The 20,457-nt window shown below is 55.5% G+C and overlaps 1 protein-coding gene across 1 annotated transcript; it reads left to right on the top strand.

Annotated features, from left to right (window-relative positions):
* The first annotated feature begins 1,381 nt into the window (after window positions 1-1,381).
* Window positions 1,382-20,351, top strand: MYBPC3 (myosin binding protein C3). The gene is made up of 34 exons (XM_049780709.1): window positions 1,382-1,406; window positions 2,168-2,434; window positions 3,434-3,550; window positions 3,630-3,659; window positions 3,723-3,785; window positions 3,875-4,023; window positions 5,009-5,126; window positions 5,901-5,949; window positions 6,094-6,123; window positions 6,419-6,472; window positions 6,975-6,995; window positions 7,249-7,412; window positions 8,172-8,304; window positions 8,460-8,462; window positions 8,587-8,711; window positions 8,986-9,091; window positions 9,889-10,055; window positions 10,282-10,447; window positions 11,294-11,400; window positions 11,502-11,531; window positions 12,322-12,461; window positions 12,604-12,684; window positions 13,076-13,235; window positions 14,241-14,345; window positions 14,435-14,623; window positions 16,444-16,578; window positions 16,713-16,880; window positions 17,555-17,643; window positions 17,769-17,964; window positions 18,057-18,196; window positions 18,391-18,550; window positions 18,629-18,765; window positions 18,875-19,083; window positions 20,243-20,351. Exons 1-34 carry the CDS (start codon window positions 1,382-1,384, stop codon window positions 20,349-20,351), a joined length of 3,942 nt encoding a protein of 1,313 aa, XP_049636666.1.
* Window positions 20,352-20,457: the final 106 nt, after the last annotated feature.

The following is a 20,457-nucleotide window of genomic DNA, read 5'->3' as shown; positions in this document are numbered from 1 at the left end:
TTCAATAAAGGCCAGAGAGACAGCACAGAGGGTAGGGTTCATGCCTTGCATACCATATGGTTCCCCGAGGCCCACAAGGAGTGATTCCTCAGTTCAGAGCCAAAAGTAAGCCCTGATCATCATCAGGTGTGACCCCTTACCCCACAAAAAAAAAAGAAAGAAAAAAAAGAAAAGGAAGGAAGGAAGGAAGGAAGGAAGGAAGGAAGGAAGGAAGGAAGGAAGGAAGGAAGGAAGGAAGGAAGGAAGAGAAAGTCTGAGTCAGATTAAATAAAACTTGGCAGAAATAGATCTGGTATTTTGAGAGCTGTGAGGTGTTTTTGTTTTGGGGCCACACCCAGCAGTACTGAGAGGCTATTGCCAGCTCCATGTTCGGGGGTCTCACACATGTTTGGGGGGACCTTGTGATGCTGGGACTGAACCCGAGCTCTGGGATTCAGTAATAGTGACAGTCCACTGACAGTGAGGACCAGTGACTGTTCCTGACGTCGGATACTGCTTAGGACGTGCCTCTTTTTCACTTAGTATCTGTCCCTAATGTGAGGGAAGCAGTATGGAATGGTCAAAGGTCACAGAGTGGGTCAAAGGCTGGGAGAGCATGAAGAAAATCAGGACGTTCTGTATCATTTCTGTATGACTTTGAAAGAACCACTTCCTGCCACTTCCGGTGTCCCATATGGTCCCCCAAGCCAGGAGCGATTTCTGTGCGCATAGCCAGGAGAAACCCCTGAGCATCGCATCACCAGCCACTTCCGCCTTGCACTTTGGGGTACCTTGAGAAATTCTTCCTTGTATGCTTCCCCAGGACTTCCCCCTTCCACTGGGATGACACAGGGCCCCAGAATTGCCCCCCTCCCTACCTGGCTGGACTAGGAGCATCTGGGAAACAGCTGGAGGCTGGCCCAGGCCTGCCCACTGTGTCCTGGATGTGCCCTTTTTGGGGTGCTGCTCTCCCAGCCCCACAATAGAGGAGGAAATGCAGGAAGTGCTGGAAGGGGGACGGAGTGATGAACCTGGTCCCAGGGATCATGGCCCACAGTTTCTAGATGCCTGGGAGGAAGGCATGTAATGAACCAGGCTTGGGGTTCTGGGGTCCCCCATACTCCCACCACACAATCACAGAACAAGCACAGCGTGTGGTACAGATGGCCTCAGACCAACTAAGGGTGGGGAAAGGGATGGGCCTAGCCCGGAGCAGTGCACCCTCCAACCCCCAGAGTTAGTTCCCTGGAACTTGTCTATATTTAGCCACTGGCCAGGCAGGAGGTAGATAAGGGGTGTTGGGGAGGGGGGAAGCCCTATATAAATAGGGCAGGAGGGGTCCCACTCAGAACCTTCAGAGGTGGCTCGTGGTTCTCTCCATTCTGAGGTGAAATCTCTCAAGATGCCAGAGCCCACAAAAAAGCCAGGTAGCTCCGGGCTGGGTCGGGCTGAACAGGGGACGGGGAGGACTGTGGACGGGGTGATTGGGGGTGTTGAGTCATGAGGAAAGGAACAAAGGCTGTAGGAGAGGCTGGATCTCTGAGCCCCTGAATGAGAATTTGGGCCTATGAGGGGTTGAGGGGGTACCATCCTCCCATCTCCTTTCTCACTGTTTCTCCTTCCCTATTAGCTCAGGGAACACAGAGAGGGGACAGAGCCTGCAGAAAGGTCTCAAGACCACCACTCACTCTCAGGGTGCAGGTGGCTGCCATCCCTGCCCCCTTTCTTGGCCTGGGCTTGGTGAGGCCAGTAAGGGCTCTAAACCCAGTCCCAGCCCCCATTTCTACTGGTCGATTCTAGGCTGGTTCTCCCAGCTTCTGAAGACTGTGTCCCCGCTGTGCCTTGCCTTGCCATCGCCTCTACAGGGACAGGGAAAGGACGACCAGGAGGTCACTGAGCCAGGGCCAAGGGCAGAGAAGGTCCCAGATTCCCAGTCCTGGGCTTGCCCAGGTCAGACATCTGGCTCACTGCTGCCACCGAGGCCTTATCTCAATCAGAGGCCCACGGGGCCAAATTTAGCCTCATCCAAACAGACAGATTCCTTGTCCCTCGCCAAGGGCCCCCAATGGCAGGGCACAAGGAGAGCTGGGCATCCCCAACAGAAAGGCGGGAGGCCAGTGCCAAGATCTACCCATCAGATCTGCGGGGTGGTGAGTGCCAGGCGGTGACCTCAGGGCTGCTTGGTCAGTCTCCGCTTTCAGCAAGAAGCCTCGGTCGTTGGCGGTGGTGGCAGGTGGCGTGGCTGTGTTCGAGGCGGAGACTGAGCGTGCAGGCGTGAAGGTGCGCTGGCAGCGGGCAGGCAGCGACCTCAGTGCCAGCGACAAGTTCAGCCTGAGCACCGAGGGTACGAGGCACTCCCTCACTGTGCACAACGTGGGCCCCGACGACCAGGGCTCCTACGCCGTCATTGCGGGCACCTCCAAGGTCAAGTTTGATCTCAAGGTCACAGAGGCAGGTGAGAACCTTACTGGAGGCTGAATTCTGAGAACCAGACCTAGCCCTGCACCTTTCCATCTGCTACCCCGAAATGAGGAGAAGTTTTCTCAATCTCTGTGACTGGCCTTTCTCCAGAGAACCCTTCGTTTTTTTTTTTTTTTTTTTTTTGGGACACACCCGGCGTTGCTCAGGGGTTACTCCTGGCTGTCTGCTCAGAAATAGCTCCTGGCAGGCACGGGGGACCATATGGGACACCGGGATTCAAACCAACCACCTTTGGTCCTGGGTCGGCTGCTTGCAAGGCAAATGCCGCTGTGCTATCTCTCCGGGCCGAGAACCCTTCTCTTACAGCAGGACCCCTCTGAGTCATAGATATGTGCCAGCAGGGCAAATGCCAGCCCTGCTTCCCTGCTAGGCTCTTACACACAGCTGCCAACTGTGGGCTGTGGACTTTCAGGGAAAACCCTCAGGGCTATCGGTGGAGAGGGAGCCCCACAGAGCCTGGGAATTGGGGAAAAAAAGGGTGATGAGCAGGTGAGCCCCTCCTTTGAAAAGATGCCAGCTAGAGATGGGATTTGGGGGAGAGCACAAGAAGAGGGTGCAGTGACTCCAGTCTCTTTCCAGCAAGCACCAGATCTTGAGTCCAAAGCCCCGGGGCCACCACATGTGCTGAGCTCTTCAGGCTCACCCAGCTGGGTGTGATTCCTGGGGAGAAGGGCCCCACAATGGCCTTATTGAGGGGGATAAGTCCTGATGCCTCTCCTGGCCCAGGCAATCCTCCATGACCAAGTCCCAAGAGACTGAGGCACAAAGAACTGAGATTTTGGGACACTGAGGAGAGAAGGGGCAGAGGGGAGGAGAAGGGTGTGTGTACTGGGGAGAATGGCACAGCTCAGGGAAAGAAGGGATGGGGGAGTGAGACCAAGGGGCCAGCTGGGAGGAGCACAGAGCATGCGCAATGTATGAGGGGTACAGGACCCGTGAGGATTGAAGGGCTCTGGCCCACAATCCCCTGCAGAGAAGGCAGAGCCTGAGCCCAGCCCTGCTCCCGGCCCTACTGCCGAGGCTCCTGCAGCGCCGGGAGAAGACGCAGCCCCTGCTGCTGAGTTGGCAGGAAGTGCCCCAACACCCGAAGGTGAGCTGGGTGGGCAGGAAAGGCCACAGCCAGCAGGTGGGGGTGTCCCGGGGCAGATCCCAAAGCTCTCTTCCTCTAGGGTCAAGCTCAACAGCCCCTGATGGCCCTGGTGCCCCCAACGGCCTGGCTGCTCCCAATGGCCTGGCTGCCCCTGTCAGCCCTGATGGGTCAGGGGCCCCGGAGGACCCTATCGGCCTCTTTGTGATGCGGCCACAGGATGGTGAAGTGACCGTGGGTGAGTGTAGGATGGCTGTGCTGGGCATGGCTGGGCAGGGAAGCAGCAGGACACCCCTGTACACAGTCTGGCGGTCCTCTTTCCTACAGGCGGCAGCATCACTTTCTCAGCCCGGGTGGCCGGCGCCAGTCTCCTAAAACCCCCTGTAGTCAGGTGGTTCAAGGGCAAGTGGGTGGACCTGAGCAGCAAGGTGGGCCAGCATCTGCAGCTGCATGACAGCTACGACCGGGCCAGCAAGGTGGGCCTGTGGGGAGCATGTACTGTACATAGGGGCACACACAGAAGCCTGCAGGGCTGCATGCACAGAGGTTGTGAACAGGGGCGTGTGGAACGTGTGTATGTGGGGCCTGGGCTTCTGTGGGATTTGCTTAAGAGGGTTTTCAGACTCTGGTGTGGGCACAGGGAGGCATGGGGGGGCATGAATTTGCAAGGAAGGTGCAAAGAGGGACAAAGAAGCCTGGATTGGGCGGTGCTCAGGTGAACATGGCTCAGGGAGGTGTGGAAAAGCTTAAAGCCTGAGGATCCCAAGGCATTCAGCCAGTCTGCAGGACAGCACATAGTATGGTGCACCTCAGGGTATGTGAGCTCTTGGATGGATGGACTGATGGATGCAAGTATGCATGATGGTGGATGGATAGATGGGTGGATGGATGGACAAATCAATGGGTGGGTGAATGGATGAATGGGTGGATGGATGGAAGGGTGTATGTATGTATGTATGGATAGATGAATGGATGGATAGATGGATGAATGGATGGATGGAATGGATGGATTGATAGGTGACTAAAGGGATGAATGGATGAATGGGTAGATGTATGTATGTATGGGTGAATGGATGGGTGGGTGGGTGGGTGAGTGGGTGAATGGATAGATGGATGAATGGGTGGATTTATGGGTCTCAGGGATCAGGGCTGCCCCAGGACATTATTCATGCAGAGAAAAAAAAAGCTTGACGAGTTGTTGCTGACCTGAGACCTAGAATCTGGGCTTTCCTCTGCCTGCTCTGCCCACCAGGGTAGGATGGGCATTATTGGCACCATAGCTCCCCCTCTGGAGGGAAACCGAAGGTGCATCCATCCCCATTGCTGAACCTTTATTATGCTCGGCCAGCAGAGAGCAGTGCTGGGTCTTGGCACCTAGGAGGGAGAACGTTGTGGCCAAGCCATCACACCCCCCCTTTTGGAGGAGAAGCCCCCCAGCCTCTGTAACTCTTCAATCCTTAGATCTACCTCTTTGAGCTGCACATCACGGATGCCCAGGCCACCTCTGCTGGAGGCTACCGCTGTGAGGTGTCCACCAAGGACAAATTCGACAGTTGCAACTTCAACCTCACTGTCCACGGTGAGAGGCTGAGTTCTACTGTGGGTCCCCATCCCGATGCTCAGGCTGTGCACAGTCCTGGCTGATAATTGAGGTCCAGGTCCGAGGTTGCTCCGATAGAAGCTGGTGGAAATTTCCAGGGTTGGGAAGGTTTGGCCTTAGTGGCGCTTCTGGTCTGGTGTCACAGGTTCCAGGCCCCAGGTGTGGACATGAGCCACTTCAAGGCACTATTCGAGGGGCTGGAAAGAAAGCACAGCAGGAGGGTGCTTGCTTTGCATGCAGCCGATCTAGGACAGACAGTGGTTCGATTCCTGGCATCCCATATGGTCCCTGGAGCCTGCCAGGGGCGATTTCTTTTTCTTTTTCTTTTTTTCGGGCCACACCCATTTGATGCTCAGGGGTTACTCCTGGCTAAGCGCTCAGAAATTTCCCCTGGCTTGGGGGGACCATATGGGATGCCGGGGGATCGAACTGTGGTCCTTCCTTGGCTAGTGCTTGCAAGGCAGACACCTTACCTCTAGCGCCACCTCACCAGCCCCCAGGGGCGATTTCTGAGTGTAGAGCCAGGAGTAACCCCTGAGTGCCATAGGGTGTGACCCAAAAATAAAAAAAAAAAAACAAAAAAAAAAAACCGGCACTATTAGAAGTTTTCCCTTTATGACCTGGACCCAGGGAAGACTTAGGAAGTGGGGTCCTAAGGCAGACACCCACCCTGAGGTATCCTGGCTGGGTAGGTGTGAGGGCCTGGGTTTGCCTGCTCTGAGGTCCTTACTCGTCCTCCCTTTTTGAGCCTAGAGGCCATTGGTCCAAGTGACTTGGACCTCAGATCTGCTTTCCGTCGCACGTGAGTTCCAAACCAGAGCTGGGGTGTGGGATAATATGGAAGCTGGACTGGGACAGGGACATCTGTTCGGAGATGATGTGGGGAGGTGAGGAGAGGGGGAATGGTAGCTCCCAGCAGGTGAGAGATTGGTTGTCACCCCCACAGGAGCCTGACTGGAGGAGGCCGAAGGACCAGGTATCCCTTCCCCCATACATAGCCCCGGGAACTCCTTTAACCTGATATATAGATTCTGTGTCTGAGAATGGACGCCCCCTTTGCCCCATATATAGGTTTGGGACTGGGTTTGGGACTGGGCCCCCTTTACCCCCATATATAGATCTTGGGTCTGAGATCAGGACCCCTTTTACTCCCATTAAGAGTCCTGATTCTGACACTGGATCCCCTTACCTGTGTCCTTTCTTGTCTATGCATCTCACCTGCCCTTCCTGAACCCCTTCTGGTTGGCCTCACTGGGGGTCCCTCTCATCAGTGACAGTTATGAGGACTCAGGAACTCTGGACTTCAGCTCACTGCTGAAAAAGAGGTGAGCCTGGGATGGTCCTGGTCAGTCCTGCAGGAAACCATGCATGGGTTCCATGCATGCCACCACCCCTCTGAGCCTCTGTCCTCGTCCCCATCTGAGGGCTGCACCCCCAAGGCCTGAGTTCACTTCCATAGGCTTTGGGGCCCGTGAGAAAGTGTAGAGAAGGTCCAGGGGTGCAGGAAGTGCCTATCCTGCCCACTGACCCCTTCTCTCTTCCCCCTCATATTCCGGGACCCATCATCATGTCACTGCTGCTGCTACGTCTCCCCAGAGAGTGAGTCTGGGGACCCTGCCTCTACTTGCCAGGGTGGTCACAGAACCCCACTGACTGGGTGGGGAAACCTCAGGCCATTCCAGTCGCCTGCCTGTGGGGGTTGAGGGGGGAACAAACAAGGGTGTGTCTTAGTGTTGCATTATGGGACCAAAAGTGGAGAAATGTGGGGTCTGGGCTTGGTGAGTGGCCCCCACTAATGTGTGCCCTGCTTCTCTGCCCCTCCTGGAGCAGCAGTTTCCGAACCCCGAGGTGAGTGACATCACCTCGACTTCAGCCAGGAGCCCCTATCCTGCCCCAGCTCCCCATACTGAGTCTCAAGCACCCTCGGAACTGACCAGTGACACTTAAGTAGAGATTTCTGAATCTTGTGCTCAACAAGATTTGGGCAGGGGTAGGGGAGGGGGTGGTCTGGCCCCAGAGAGGAGGGGAAACAGTCCCCCTGAGTGTGAGGAGAAGGTGACAGCACAGCAGTCCTATGACCTGGGCATGCATTGGGGTGCAGGGACGCCAAGCTGGAACCACCGGCTGAGGAGGATGTGTGGGAGATTCTACGGCAGGCGCCCCCCACCGAGTATGAGCGCATCGCCTTCCAGCATGGGGTCACCGACCTGCGTGGCATGCTCAAGCGCCTCAAGGGCATAAAGAGAGACGAGAAGAAGAGCACAGGTATGGGCCGGAGCTATAGCACAGAGGATAGGGCATTTACCTTGACCAGGGGCCAGGAGATATGGAACAGACAGAGAAACTGAGTCAGTGCCGGGGGTCAACTTAACAGTGGGATACTTGTCTGGCATGTATGAGGCCATAGGTGGGACCCCTGGGACTGCTGAGTAGCAATAGGAAAGGAGGAAGGCAGGAAGAAAAGTGGGAGAGAGGAAAGAAGGAAAGTGGGAGGAAGGAAGGAAGAAAAGAAGGAAGGAAGGAAGAAAGGAAGGAAGGAAGGAAGGAAAAAGGGAGGGAGGGATGGAGGGAGGAGGGAAGGAAGGAAGGAAGGAAGGAAAGAAGGAAGGAAGGAAAGAAGGAAGGAAGGAAGGAAGGAAGGAAGGAAGGAAGGAAGGAAGGAAGGAAGGAAGGAAGGAAGGAAGGAAGGAAGGAATGGAGGGAGGAACTGAGGTTGTATAGGGCAGGCCTGGAGGACATCCCTAGCATGTGCAAGACCCCCAAGTAGGGTCCTCAGCACCCCAGATGTCTCTGAGTACTGCTGTCTGTGGCCCCTATAGCCTTAGTCTTGACCCACAGGCCCAAACAGCCAGGTCGACATTACTTGATGTGGTCCCAGGTCTGACTCTCCTGCTGCCCAAGAACCTAAAAGAGTCACAGTGGAGAGACACAGGGAGAAAGGGGGCAGTAGCGAGGGGCAGGAGGACACACAGGCCTGCGGGGAGCATGGGTCCTGGGGCGTTTGGGGCTGAGGAACAGAGTCAGCCTTTCAGAAGAAGCTGGAACCGGCCTACCAGGTGAGCAAAGGCCACAAGATCCGCCTGAGTGTGGAGCTGGCTGACCCAGATGCGGAGATCAAGTGGCTCAAGAATGGGCAGGAGATCCAGATGAGTGGCAGGTGCGAGGGAGGCAAGGAAGGGCTGCCCCTCTTTGGCGGGCTCCGGACGACCCCCCAACTCCGCTTATCTCCCTCTGGGTTCAACTCCACCTCTGTTTCTTGTTGCTGCTCCCTGGCCTCCTCCATCGGACACTCCATTCTCCATGGATCCGCAGCAAGTAAGGCCTCCCCTGAGGGGATCAAGTAGGGAGGAATCCTCTGGAGGGGAGAGGAAAGGACCCAGGCATGGAGGTTGGGGGCTGAACCAAAGGCCCCCCTGCCACTGCCCTGCGCCCGGCCCAGGTACGTCTTCGAGGCGGTGGGCAACAAGCGCACTCTGACCATCAGCCAGTGCTCGCTGGCCGACGACGCGGCTTACCAGTGTGTGGTGGCAGGCGAGAAGTGCAGCACCGAGCTCTTTGTCAAAGGTGGGCCGGTGGGGCTGGAGAGATGGCATGGAGGTAGTGCGTTTGCCTTGCATGCAAAAGAACGGTGGTTCGAATCCCGGTATCCCATATGGTCCCTCGAGCCTGCCAGGAGCAATTTCTGAGTGTAGAGTCAGGAGTCACCCCTAAGTGCTGTGACCCAAAAACCAAAAACCAAAAACCAAAAATGGTGGGCCGGGCCCTGCCCAGGGAGTGGTGGCTGGCCTGGAGGGGAGACCCCACACCAGGATGGGGCCCTTACACCCCTGTCCCGCAGAGCCCCCTGTGCTGATCACAAGGCCCCTGGAGGACCAGCTGGTGATGGTGGGTCAGCGGGTGGAATTTGAGTGCGAGGTGTCAGAGGAGGGGGCCCAGGTGAAATGGTGAGAGCCAAGAGGTGTGGCGGGGGTGTGGCCTGGGTGTGGCACGGAGGGGCGTGGCTTGATGGGGTGTGGGGTGCTGAGGGCGTGGTGTGAGTGTGGCCATAACAGACTGTTGTGTTGTGATGATGGGACATGGCATAACAAACCTGTGTTGTGATGGGGCGTGGCTTGGCTCAGTGGGCGTGGCTTGTTATGGGCATGGCACTGCAGAGACAAGCTGTGATGGGACATGGCTTGGTTCAATGAGGCGTGGCCTTCTGGGGGCTTGGCACAGTGGGCGTGGTGTGTTGTGGGCGTGGCATAGCAAAGCTGTGTGGTGGGCGTGGTATGGATAGATGGGGCGTGGCATAGCAGAGAGCAGAGATGTGGTATATTGTGATGGGGGCATGGCTTGGCTCAATGGGGTGTGACATTTTGGGAGTGTGGCGTAACACAACCATCATGTGTTGTGATGGGGTGTGGCGTGACTCAGTGGGCATGGCGTGTTGTGGGCGTGGCATAACAAAGATTGATTGGCATGGATCAATGGGGCGTGGTGTGGGCGTGGCATGACAGGCGTGGTATGTTGTGATGGGGCTTGGCTTGGCTCAATGGGCGGGGCATGGTGGGCAGGGCATGGTATGAGCGAGGTATAACAGAGAAGTGGTGTTGTGTGATGGGGCATGGCTTGGCTCTATGGGGCGTGGCACGGTGGGTATGCCGTGGTGGGGGTGTGATGTGACCTGATGTCTCATGGGTTGGAGTGTGGCAGGGCTCCCCAGAAGCTGGCACGTTCTCTGCCCCCCACACCCCTGCAGGCTCAAGGACGGGGTGGAGCTGACACGGGAGGAGACCTTCAAGTACCGGTTCAAGAAGGACGGTCGGAAGCACCACCTGATCATCAACGAGGCCACGTTGGAGGACGCGGGCCACTACGCGCTGCGCACCAGTGGGGGCCAGGCGCTGGCTGAGCTCATCGTGCAGGGTGAGGCCCCCAGCAGGCCCAGCATGCAGATCCCCAGGCCCTTTTGATATTCCCCTCGGTCCCCTATGGAGAGTGACACGACCAGGCCCAAGGGATCCTTTGGAGGTTCCTTCAGAGAAACCTGAGAGGGTCCCATGGGCTTGGTCCGCTTCCCCCCATCCTGGTCCCCCAAGAGTCCTGTGTATGTGTGTTGCGAGCACACTCTCCGTCCATGATCGTCCCCCAGAGAAGAAACTGGAGGTATACCAGAGCATCGCCGACCTGACTGTGGGCGCCAAGGACCAGGCCGTGTTCAAGTGTGAGGTGTCTGACGAGAACGTGAAGGGCGTGTGGCTGAAGAATGGCAAGGAGCTGGTGCCCGACAGCCGCATCAAAGTGTCCCACATCGGCCGGTGAGTGCAAGGAGTGGAGGAAGAAGAGAGAGGGAGAGAGAAGAAAGGAGAAGGGGTGAGAGAGAGAGGAGACTGGAGATAAAGAGTAGAGAGAGAAAGAGAGAGAGAGAGAGAGAGAGAGAGAGAGAGAGAGAGAGAGAGAGATGGACAGAGGGACAGATAGGCAAGGATGGGTGAGGTGAGGAGACACAGAGAAAGAATAGACTGAAAGAGAAAGATGCACAGAGACAGATGGGGGAGACAGAGCAACAGCAGTGAGAGACAGTTGCCCCCTCCAGCCATACCCCCAGCTTAGGAGTAGGGCAGGAGGCTCAGTTCCAACCAGCACCTCCTGCTCCCCAGTTACTTCACTCCAGTGCCGAGCTCTGGGTCCACCTTGCTGGTCTCCACTTAGGGGGACTAATGGAGCAGCTTTTTCCCATCTCCAAGGGCCCAGCTCAGGGGACACTTCTGCTGGCCTCTGGGAATGGGCCTGAGAGCAGATAGCATCCAAAACAAAGAAAGAAAAGCACTAGTATGTGAGGCCAGATGGATAGGACTGCGGGGAGGGCATTTGCCTTGCATGTGGCCAACCCAGCTTTAATCTCCAATACTTCATATTGTCCCCCAAATTCACCAGGAGTGATCCCTGAGTGCATAATCAGGAGTATGTTTTGAGCTCCACCCCCACCCAAAATAGAGAGAGAGAGAGAGAGAGAGAGAGAGAGAGAGAGAGAGAGAAAGCACTAGAACATTCATGAACTTGGATGAAACCTGCCTGGCCCCCAAATTCAAAAAGAAGCCTGGCTGGGATGTGGGTGACGCTGAGGGTTGTGAGTTCATCAAACTGGTAACAATGCCTGGCAGGGTCCACAAACTGACCATCGATGACGTGACCCCTGCAGACGAGGCTGACTACAGTTTCGTGCCTGAGGGCTTTGCCTGCAACCTGTCCGCTAAGCTGCACTTCATGGGTGAGCAGAGTTCTGGGTGTGTGTGTGTCAGGGGTCCTAACCCTGTGTTCCCCCACTACCACCCCAACCACTATTTCTTCCTTTTATTTTATTTTTTGTAGAGGTCAAGATCGACTTTGTGCCCAGACAGGGTGAGTTTTGGGGCCCTCAAACGTCCTGCAGCAGCCCACCTTCCCCATCTTTGGACCTTCCCTTGCAGAAGGAAGAACCAGAGCTTGACCCCTGCTTTGCCACACATAGCTTTAAGTTCAGTTTTCTTGTCCCTGAAAGAGTCTTCCTCCATGAGGTGGAAAGGAGGAAAGGGAAAGTGGCTGTGAGCCCCCTAGTGTGCTAACAGCAGTGAGTTCAGTTCCCTCCTCAAGAAGCTTTGCCTGCTTTTAGATTCCACCTAAATCAGGCATGTTAGAACCCAAACTTCCCCGGCCAGCAGTCCAAGCCAGGATTGTGCTCTGTAAACTGTCTGAAACCCAGCTCCAAAGACACTAGGTGGGAAGTCAGATTGGGGAACATAGACTCTATCACCACATCTTTTATAGGTTTAGGGAATATGTTAGCATCTAGAGGCCTAAGCTGGCTGAATTAAGGGTCTCCTTGTTTCCTCAAATGATGTTTTCCCTAATAAGACTTCAGGGTGCCCTCAAATAATGTTTGAGAAATGCCCCACTAGGAGACCCTCTGCCCCATACCACCCATTCTAGGGAGTAATGCCTTGGGATGAGATAAATCTCCTGGATCTTGTGGCAAGGCCTGGGTCATGGAAGGATGCCTAAGGGATGTGGATCTCAGGCCCAGACCAGAGGGCGTTCTCCCTGGCCTCTCTCATGAGCCGCGGGCCCTCCTTTTCTCCTGTGTGTGTGTGTGTGTGTGTGTGTGTGTGTGTGCGTGCACGCACGCATGCTGTGCCCATCACCACCACTCCAGAACCTCCCAAGATCCACCTGGATTGCCCTGGTCGAACTCCGGACACCATTGTGGTTGTGGCCGGCAACAAATTGCGGCTGGACGTTCCCATCTCGGGGGACCCTGCTCCCACAGTGATCTGGCAGAAGGTGCTCTCCCAGGTATAGGAAACCCTCCATTCCATCCTTAGCTGCCCCATCCACGTTCTCACACTATAGAGATCAATGCTTCATAGGTGGGCATCTGGGTCTATTGGGGGGCTCTGGGTTGGTGCCTCCTCCTTCCCACCTGCTCTATTCTCAGGGGAATAAAGCTGCTTCGGGGCCTCCCCCTGAGGCCACTGGGGATACAGGCTCCAGTGAGGACTGGGTGTTTGACAAGAAGGTGAGCAAAGCTGGGAGGCATCACTCCATTTGGGGTACCGGGGTCACACACAAGATTAACCCTGCAGATCCACCACCCTCACCTGAGCTTTGTGGGAGGGTGTCTGGGGCAACATTTAAGCTGGGGTGGGGGAGTTGTCCTCCTCCCACCCGTGCTTTCTCCAAACTGTGCCCTGCACACAGCCCTAGAAAGCCATGGCATTTCCATTTGACAGGTAAGGAAACTGAGGCACAAGGAAGTCAGCAAAGTGTCTACAGTCCACTTAGCTCTAGAACTGAAATCCTGGGACTGTTCCCAGTTCTGCTCAGTCCGCTCATTGGGCGGCCTCTATTTCTGCTTCCAAATTGCAGCGCTCAGGTCTGACTTGAGCTCTTTCCACCAATACCCGCAGGTGCTATGTGAGACAGAGGGCCGGGTTCGGGTGGAGACCACCAAGGACCGCAGCATCTTCACCGTCGAGGGCGCAGAGAAGGAAGATGAGGGCGTCTATATCGTCACCGTGAAGAACCCGGTGGGCGAGGACCAGGTCAACCTCACCGTCAAGGTCATCGGTGAGGCGGGGAAAGATTGACGGGAGGCCTTGTCATTTTTGCACAACGAACACCAGGGGGCGTCCTCTCTGCTTACCTGAAAGGGATGTGTGTGCTGTAGGGTGTCACTCAGGGCATGCCGTGGGGGAAATAGATGCATGATACATGTGGAAAGCAAATGCTCATTCCCTGGCACCACGGAATCAGCATAAGCAGCTTCAGAAAGTTTCCCCAGAAATTTGCCTAAGAATAACTTGTGTTTAATCTCCACCTGGATCCCAAGTCCACCAGGAGTGATCCCTGAGCAGAGCCAGGAGTAAGCCCTGAGCACTGCCAGGTGTGCCCCCTCCAAAACAATGTCTTGTCTTTTGGGCAAGGATAGATATACAGTGGGTAAGGAACTTGTTTTGCACATGAAAGACCCAGGTTTGATTCCCAGCATCCCATATGGTTCCTCCGATTCTATCAGGAATGATCCCTGAATGAAAAGGCTGCCATAAGCCTTGAGAACTCCTATGTATGGTCCCAAACCAAAAGTAAATCAAACAATAAAATTTCATAAAAGGGGGCCGGAGCGGCGACGCTTGAGGTAAGGTGTCTGTCTTGCAGACTGGTTCGATCTCTGGCATCCCATATGGTCCCCCAAGCCAGAAGAGATTTCTGAACACATAGCTGGGAGTAACCCCTGAGCATCAATGGGTGTGGTCCCAAAACAAACAAAAAATTTAAAAATTTCATAAAAGAAAATTTACAGGGCTAGAGCAATAGTACAGCTAATAGGGCATTTGCCTTGCACGGGCTGACCGGGGTTTGATCCCTAGCATCCCATATGGTCCCCCAGGCCTGCCAGGAGCAATTTCTGATAGTAGAGTCAGGAGTAATCCCTGAGCACTGCTGGGTGTGGCCCCAAAACAAAACAAAGCAAAACAGTCCAAAAATAAAGATTGCTTTGGCCTTGGGTGTGTATGAGAGAATGAAGCAAGCTGCTCTGAGCCAAGGCTCAACTGTATTTACTCCCACCCACAGATGTTCCAGACGCCCCTGCGGCCCCCAAGATAAGCAATGTGGGCGAGGACTCTTGCCTGGTGGAATGGGAACCGCCTGCTTATGACGGCGGGCAGCCAGTCTTGGGTGAGCTCGTAGGCACAGGGATCGTGCAAGGGGAGCGGCCACAGAGAGCCTGGGCCCCGAGACCCGAATTGTCACGCCCCTTCCTGCAGGCTACATTCTGGAGCGCAAGAAGAAGAAGAGCTACCGCTGGATGCGGCTCAACTTCGACCTGGTGCGGGAACTGAGGCACGAGGCCCGGCGCATGATCGAGGGTGTGGTTTATGAGATGCGCATCTATGCGGTCAACGCCATCGGCATGTCCAGGCCCAGTCCGGCCTCCCAGCCCTTCATGCCCATTGGTGAGCTGAGGGTCTGCACCTGCTCCCATCTAGGCACCGAGTGAGGGCCAATCCATGTCGACCCTGGTGGCCTCTCTTTGCAATTTCACTTTCCACTCATTCTGATGGAGACTAGGTCTGGTTTCATACAACTGATGTTGTATGCCTTGAGGTGGGCCAGATGCCAGAGATTTATCAGCCACCGAAGATGGGATGTGCATGCTGGCACCATATGCTCCCCGGACCCACTGTTATTGTCCAGCCGTCCCCTCCCCAAGCCACTGAGGGGTGGCCCCACATGCTCTCACTCTTGACGTTGCAGAGTGCAGTTCCCCCTTAAGAAACAAAAGACATGGAAAAAAAAAGAAACAAAAGACATGGGGCCAGAGCAGTGGTGCAAACAGTAGGGCATTTGCCTTGCACGCGCTAACCTAGGATGGACCGCGGTTGGATCCCTCAGCATCCCATATGGTCCCCCAAACCAGGAGCGATTTCTGAGCGCATAGCCAGGAGTAATCCCTGAGCGTCACCAGGTGTGGCCCAAAAACAAACAAAACAAAACAAGAAAAGAAACAAAACCAGTAGGCCAAAGTGATAAAACAGCAGGTAGAGTGTTTGCCTTGAATGCCTTGAATGAGTTCAATCTTCAACATCTCATATAGTTTCCCTGAGGACTGGTAGAAATGATGATCCCTGAGTGTAGAATCATGAGTAACCACTGAGCATGGCCAGAAATTGCAAGGAAGGAAGGAAGGAAGGAAGAGAGGGAGGGAGGGAGAGAGGGAGGGAGGAGAGAAAAAAAGAGAAAGGCAGGAAGGTAGAGCAATAGTAGGAGATAAGGTGCTTGGCATGCAGCTGACCTGGGTTAATTTTTTTTTTTTTTGGTTTTTGGGCCACACCCGGCGGTGCTCAGGGGTGACTCCTGGCTGTCTGCTCAGAAATAGCTCCTGGCAGGCACGGGGGGACCATATGGGACACTGGGATTCAAACCAACCACCTTTGGTCCTGGATCGGCTGCTTGCAAGGCAAACGCCGCTGTGCTATCTCTCCGGGCCCATGGGTTAATTTTTTATTTAAAATATTTTGCTATTTTTTGGGGCTGGGCGGTGGCGCTAGAGGTAAGGTGCCTGCCTTGCCTGCTCTAGCCTTGGACAGACCGTGGTTCTATCCCCCGGCGTCCTATATGGTCCCCCAAGCTAGGAGCGACTTCTGAGTGCATAGCCAGGAGTAACCCCTGAGCGTCAGTGGGTGTGGCCCCAAAACCAAAACCAAACAAACAAAAAAAACAAATAAAATTTTTTGCTATTTTTAAAATTTTTTTGGTTTGGGGACCACACCTAGCAGCACTCAGGGGACACTTCTGGCTAGCACTCAGGAATTACTCCTGGCAGTGCTTGGGGGACCATATGGGATGCCAGGAATTGAACTCAGGAAGGCTGGTACCAGGCAGACACCCTACTGGCTGTACTATCTCTGAGACTCACCCAATTATGTTTTTGCAGGCTTCGTTTTCTTTGTTCAGTTGTTTTGGTGACCAAAACTCTAGCACACCCCATACTTAGGCTGCTGGCTAGGAATTCTAGAGGGCCATGATGTTGAGGGGTTCATAGTCAGCATATGAGATGATGTTAGGGATCAAATTCATGGTCTTAATTGAAGGTGGGCACAGTTGCACAGAGCTATTGAAAGGCAGGCACTGTCTATGCACAGGTCTGAAATATTCCTAAGGTCCTTGGAAGCAGTGGAGGGTCGGCCTTCCTTATGACCAAGAGACAGTGGGGAGGGGGCTTTCCTTGCCAGATAAGCTCTCTGACTCCCCCTCTGAACTCCCTTCTGCCCAGGACCCCCCAGTGAGCCCACCCACCTGGCCGTGGAGGATGTCTCGGACACTACCGTCTCCCTCAAGTGGCGGCCCCCAGAGCGCGTGGGAGCAGGCGGACTGGACGGCTACAGTGTGGAGTACTGCCAGGAGGGTGGTGCGTGCTCCCCACCCAGTGCTCTCTGAGGCTCCCCAGGCCACACCCCTATGGCCTCTGTCTGCAGTCTGGCCAGGGGTGGGGTGGGATGTTGATGCCACCTCTGCCTGTGACCTGGCCTACTGATCCCTTAGGTTCGGAGTGGGTGCCAGCCCTGCAGGGGTTGACAGAGCGCACGTCCATTCTGGTGAAGGAGCTGCCCACGGGTGCCCGGCTGCTGTTCCGCGTGCGGGCGCATAATGTGGCGGGGTCTGGGGCCCCCATCACCACCAAGGAGCCCATCACGGTGCAGGAGATACTGCGTGAGTGACCCTTTGTGTCCAGCACAAGTGGACTCCACCAGGAGCCCTAAGGAAGGAGGGAACCTTTATTCTTGGTCCCAGCTACAATACACAGCGGGAAGCTCGATGGGGACATCCCTGCAGCAGGGTCACCCCAGGCTCAAGCTGGCCTGAGTCTCAGCTCCCAGGCAGGCCATGTCCACATGCTCAGGGCTGTCAGAGTTTGTGGACAAGGACAGCATGTCACTTCCTGCCTCTCTGTTCCCAGGATCACAAGGGAGTAATCTGGTTCTCAGAGTGGGAGGGGGCAGATGAAGGGTGTGTGGGAGTGGAAATAGCCTTCGGTGAAGGGTCCCAAAGTCAGGATTCATATCTAGGCCTGTGATGGATCAGCTCCATCTAATTTTGTGCCCTCTACTCCCTGCCTGTGCCCTCTCTGCTCCTTGCCTGTGCTCTCTGCCCGTGCCCTCTCTACTGTGCCCATGCTCTCTCTGCTCTCTGCCCATGTCTTCTCTGATCCCTGCCTGTGTCGAGACTCAGGAGGAAGTAGGAGTTGGGTAAACTGTTCAGGGCTGAGAAAAGAAAGGCAGCATACTGGGCCCTAGTTTGAGATGAAGGCTGGTGTTCCTGAAGGCTCAGCCCTAAAAGGGGGGTGAGTAAGGAGCCGTACTGAGCCTCTTTCTCTGCACCCACAGAGCGGCCACGGCTCCAGCTGCCCAGGCACCTGCGCCAGGTCATCCAGAGGAAGGTCGGGGAGACCGTGAACATCCTCATCCCCTTCCAGGTGGGGAGGCCCCTTCCCTGGCCAGTGTGTGAGGACTGGTACATCTAGGGCTGAGTAGACCCTGTGGCATGGGGGCTGGTACAGGAAAGCCTGGCTCTAGAGGAGATGCTCCTGTCCCCCTGCAGGGCAAGCCCCGGCCTCAGGTGACCTGGACCAAAGAGGGGCAGCCGCTGGCCCAAGAGGATGTGAGCATCCGTAACAGCCCCACAGACACCATCTTGTTCATCCGAACCGCCAAGCGCACCCACTCGGGCACCTACCAGGTGACACTACGCATCGAGAGCATGGAGGACAAGGCCACACTGCACCTACAGGTCATCGGTGTGTGTCTGGCACTCAGAGTGGGGCCCCTGTACCACTGTCTCTGCAGGCAGTGTGGGGCAAGACTTTCCCTCTGGGTCTGTCTCCTGCAGACAAGCCGAGCCCTCCTCTGGATATCCGGGTCACTGAGACATGGGGGTTCAATGTGGCTCTGGAGTGGAAGCCTCCCCAGGATGATGGCAACACTGAGATCTTGGGTTACACAGTCCAGAAAGCAGACAAGAAAACAATGGTGAGCTTGGGGTCCTGCGTTTTGCCCCCACTTTCCATAGCCTAGACTTGCTGGACCCCATCTCTAAGAATGGGCAGGCCTCTTCCCTCTTGTTCTCTGATGCCCTCCATAGTTGGGGTGTTGATCCTAGGGATTCTTGAGATCCTGGCAGGGAGTAAGGCTTGCCCCTTGAGACCCTTTTTCCTGTCCCCCAGGAATGGTTCACTGTCTTAGAGCATTACCGCCGCACCCACTGTGTGGTGTCCGAACTCATCATTGGCAATGGCTACTACTTCCGGGTCATCAGTAACAACATAGTAGGACCCAGTGATCAAGCTGCCACTACCAAGGAGCCTGTCTTCATTCCCAGGCCAGGTGCTGAACCCCTCAGGGAGCAGGGAGGGGAGCCTGCTGTGGCTTGATCGTGTCCATATGAATTCCTGTCACCCATAGGCATAACCTATGAGCCACCCAACTATAAGGACCTGGACTTCTCTGAGGCACCCAGCTTCACCCACCCCCTGGTGAACCGCTCCGTCATTGCTGGTTACAATGCCATCCTCTGCTGTGCTGTTCGTGGTAGCCCCAAGGTAAGCAACTGGGAAGCAACTGGGCCTCCTGCTTCCTCCTCACCTCTGGGTTCTCCATGTCCAGGAGATTGGAGACAAAGCTGCCCCCTCCTGCCCCTACACTACACAGCCCAAGATCTCCTGGCTAAAGAATGGCCTGGACCTGGGCGAGGACGCCCGCTTCCGCATGTTCAGCAAGCAGGGGGTGCTGACTCTGGAGATTCGCAAGCCCTGCCCCTTTGATGGGGGTGTCTACGTCTGCCGGGCCACCAACTTGCAAGGCGAGGCACAGTGTGAATGCCGCCTGGAAGTTCGAGGTGAAGCACCCCTGGGGGCATGGTAGAGATGGGAACCCCACTGTGCCAGCACCAGAGCCCACTGCAAAGGCCTGTCACATCCTGAGGGGAACTGGCTTCTGGGCACCCATGTGGGAGGAAGGGCCAAGCCATCATACAGGTACAAGCCACACATCTTGGCTTCTTCTCTCCTGCAGCGCCCCAGTGACTGGCAGACTCTCCAGCCATGGCCAGGTGTGTACCCCCGGCCCCCTGTCTCTCAGTACCCACACTGAGCTGCCCTAAATCCAAGGGCAGCCACTGGGAAGGGGAGTGAAGATGGCCACATGTATGGTTCACAGAAGGGGTCTTTGTGGCAGGTACCAGGGATGCCAGTGTGTGCACCAAGAACCCACAGGAGCTGCTGGCGGATGAGATGTGCCTTGGGGCTGGGTGGAGAGCATGTGCTTGGGATTTTTGTTGTTTTTTTTGGGGGGGAGGGGATGAGCTAGGGCTGCACTGGGAGCTCTCAGATCTTTGGAGGCTGCAAGTGGGAGGGATAGGTGGGGGGTACTTTCTGACTGTGTCCTCAGTACTAAAGAGCAATAAAAGATTGAGTCATACAGCTTTGACCAACATGCCTGGCAGTGACATTTTCTGGGTCACACCCAGTGATTTTCAGGGGTTACTCCTGGATATGCACTCAGAAATCACTCCTGGCAGGCTTGAGATCATATGGGATGCTGAGGATCAAACCCAGATCTGTCCTGGGTCGGCCGTGTACAAGGCAAACGCTGTGCTACTGCTCTACCCCTGGCACTGACCTTTCTATATGACCTTCAGAGCAACTGTTTCGGGAAAACTAGCAGTTAGAATGGAACCCTGACTTTACAAGACACTAACATTGGAGGGAACCTGTGTGCCTCCAAAGTCTCTTCAATGAAAGGTTTTTCTAGGATGGAGGACAGTACACCACAGTAGGGCCAGAACCCCATAGCTGTTCTTATTCCTCCTCCAAACTCAGCACTTTGGTCACCTGGTCACAAATGCTTGGAGCAGGGCTTTTGTGAGGCTGCTTTGGGGTTCCAGTGGGCAGTCAGCCCATAGCCCAGCCATACCCCATCCAATGGGGGAGCCACTGTCCTCTGGCCACTGCTCTGGCCAGTCCCATCATCTCTGGCAAGGGACCTGAAGAGCTGAGACCCCAGCCTGTCTCCCCTCAGGGTCAAAGCCCTGTTCGTCTGTGTCTCCCAGTGGTCAATTGGCTGCAGCCCCTCCCCCCCCACCCCCCCACCCCCGCCCCCAGTAGTCTTTCTGGGCCGGGAACCCTGATGGGTGTGAGGGGGGGTTTAGGCAGAGCCACTCACCTCCTTCCTTCAAGACTGAAGTGAGTCCCTAAACCGCTGTCCTTAATCTGGGCCAAGAGAAGGGGCCCCAT

The sequence above is a fragment of the Suncus etruscus genome, chromosome 9 (assembly GCF_024139225.1).
Source record: "Suncus etruscus isolate mSunEtr1 chromosome 9, mSunEtr1.pri.cur, whole genome shotgun sequence".
Classification (NCBI taxonomy): domain Eukaryota; kingdom Metazoa; phylum Chordata; class Mammalia; order Eulipotyphla; family Soricidae; genus Suncus; species Suncus etruscus.
The sequence above is the reverse complement of the archived record's forward strand: the minus strand, read 5'-3'. Positions and strand labels throughout refer to the sequence as shown.

Coding starts and splice junctions, on each gene's coding strand:
- MYBPC3 (XM_049780709.1), top strand. CDS start 1,382: ATGCCAGAGCCCACAAAAAAGCCAG. Junction 5,127..5,900: donor CTTCAACCTCACTGTCCACG/GTGAGAGGCTGA, acceptor TTTTGAGCCTAG/AGGCCATTGGTCCAAGTGAC. Junction 18,197..18,390: donor AAGCAGACAAGAAAACAATG/GTGAGCTTGGGG, acceptor CCTGTCCCCCAG/GAATGGTTCACTGTCTTAGA.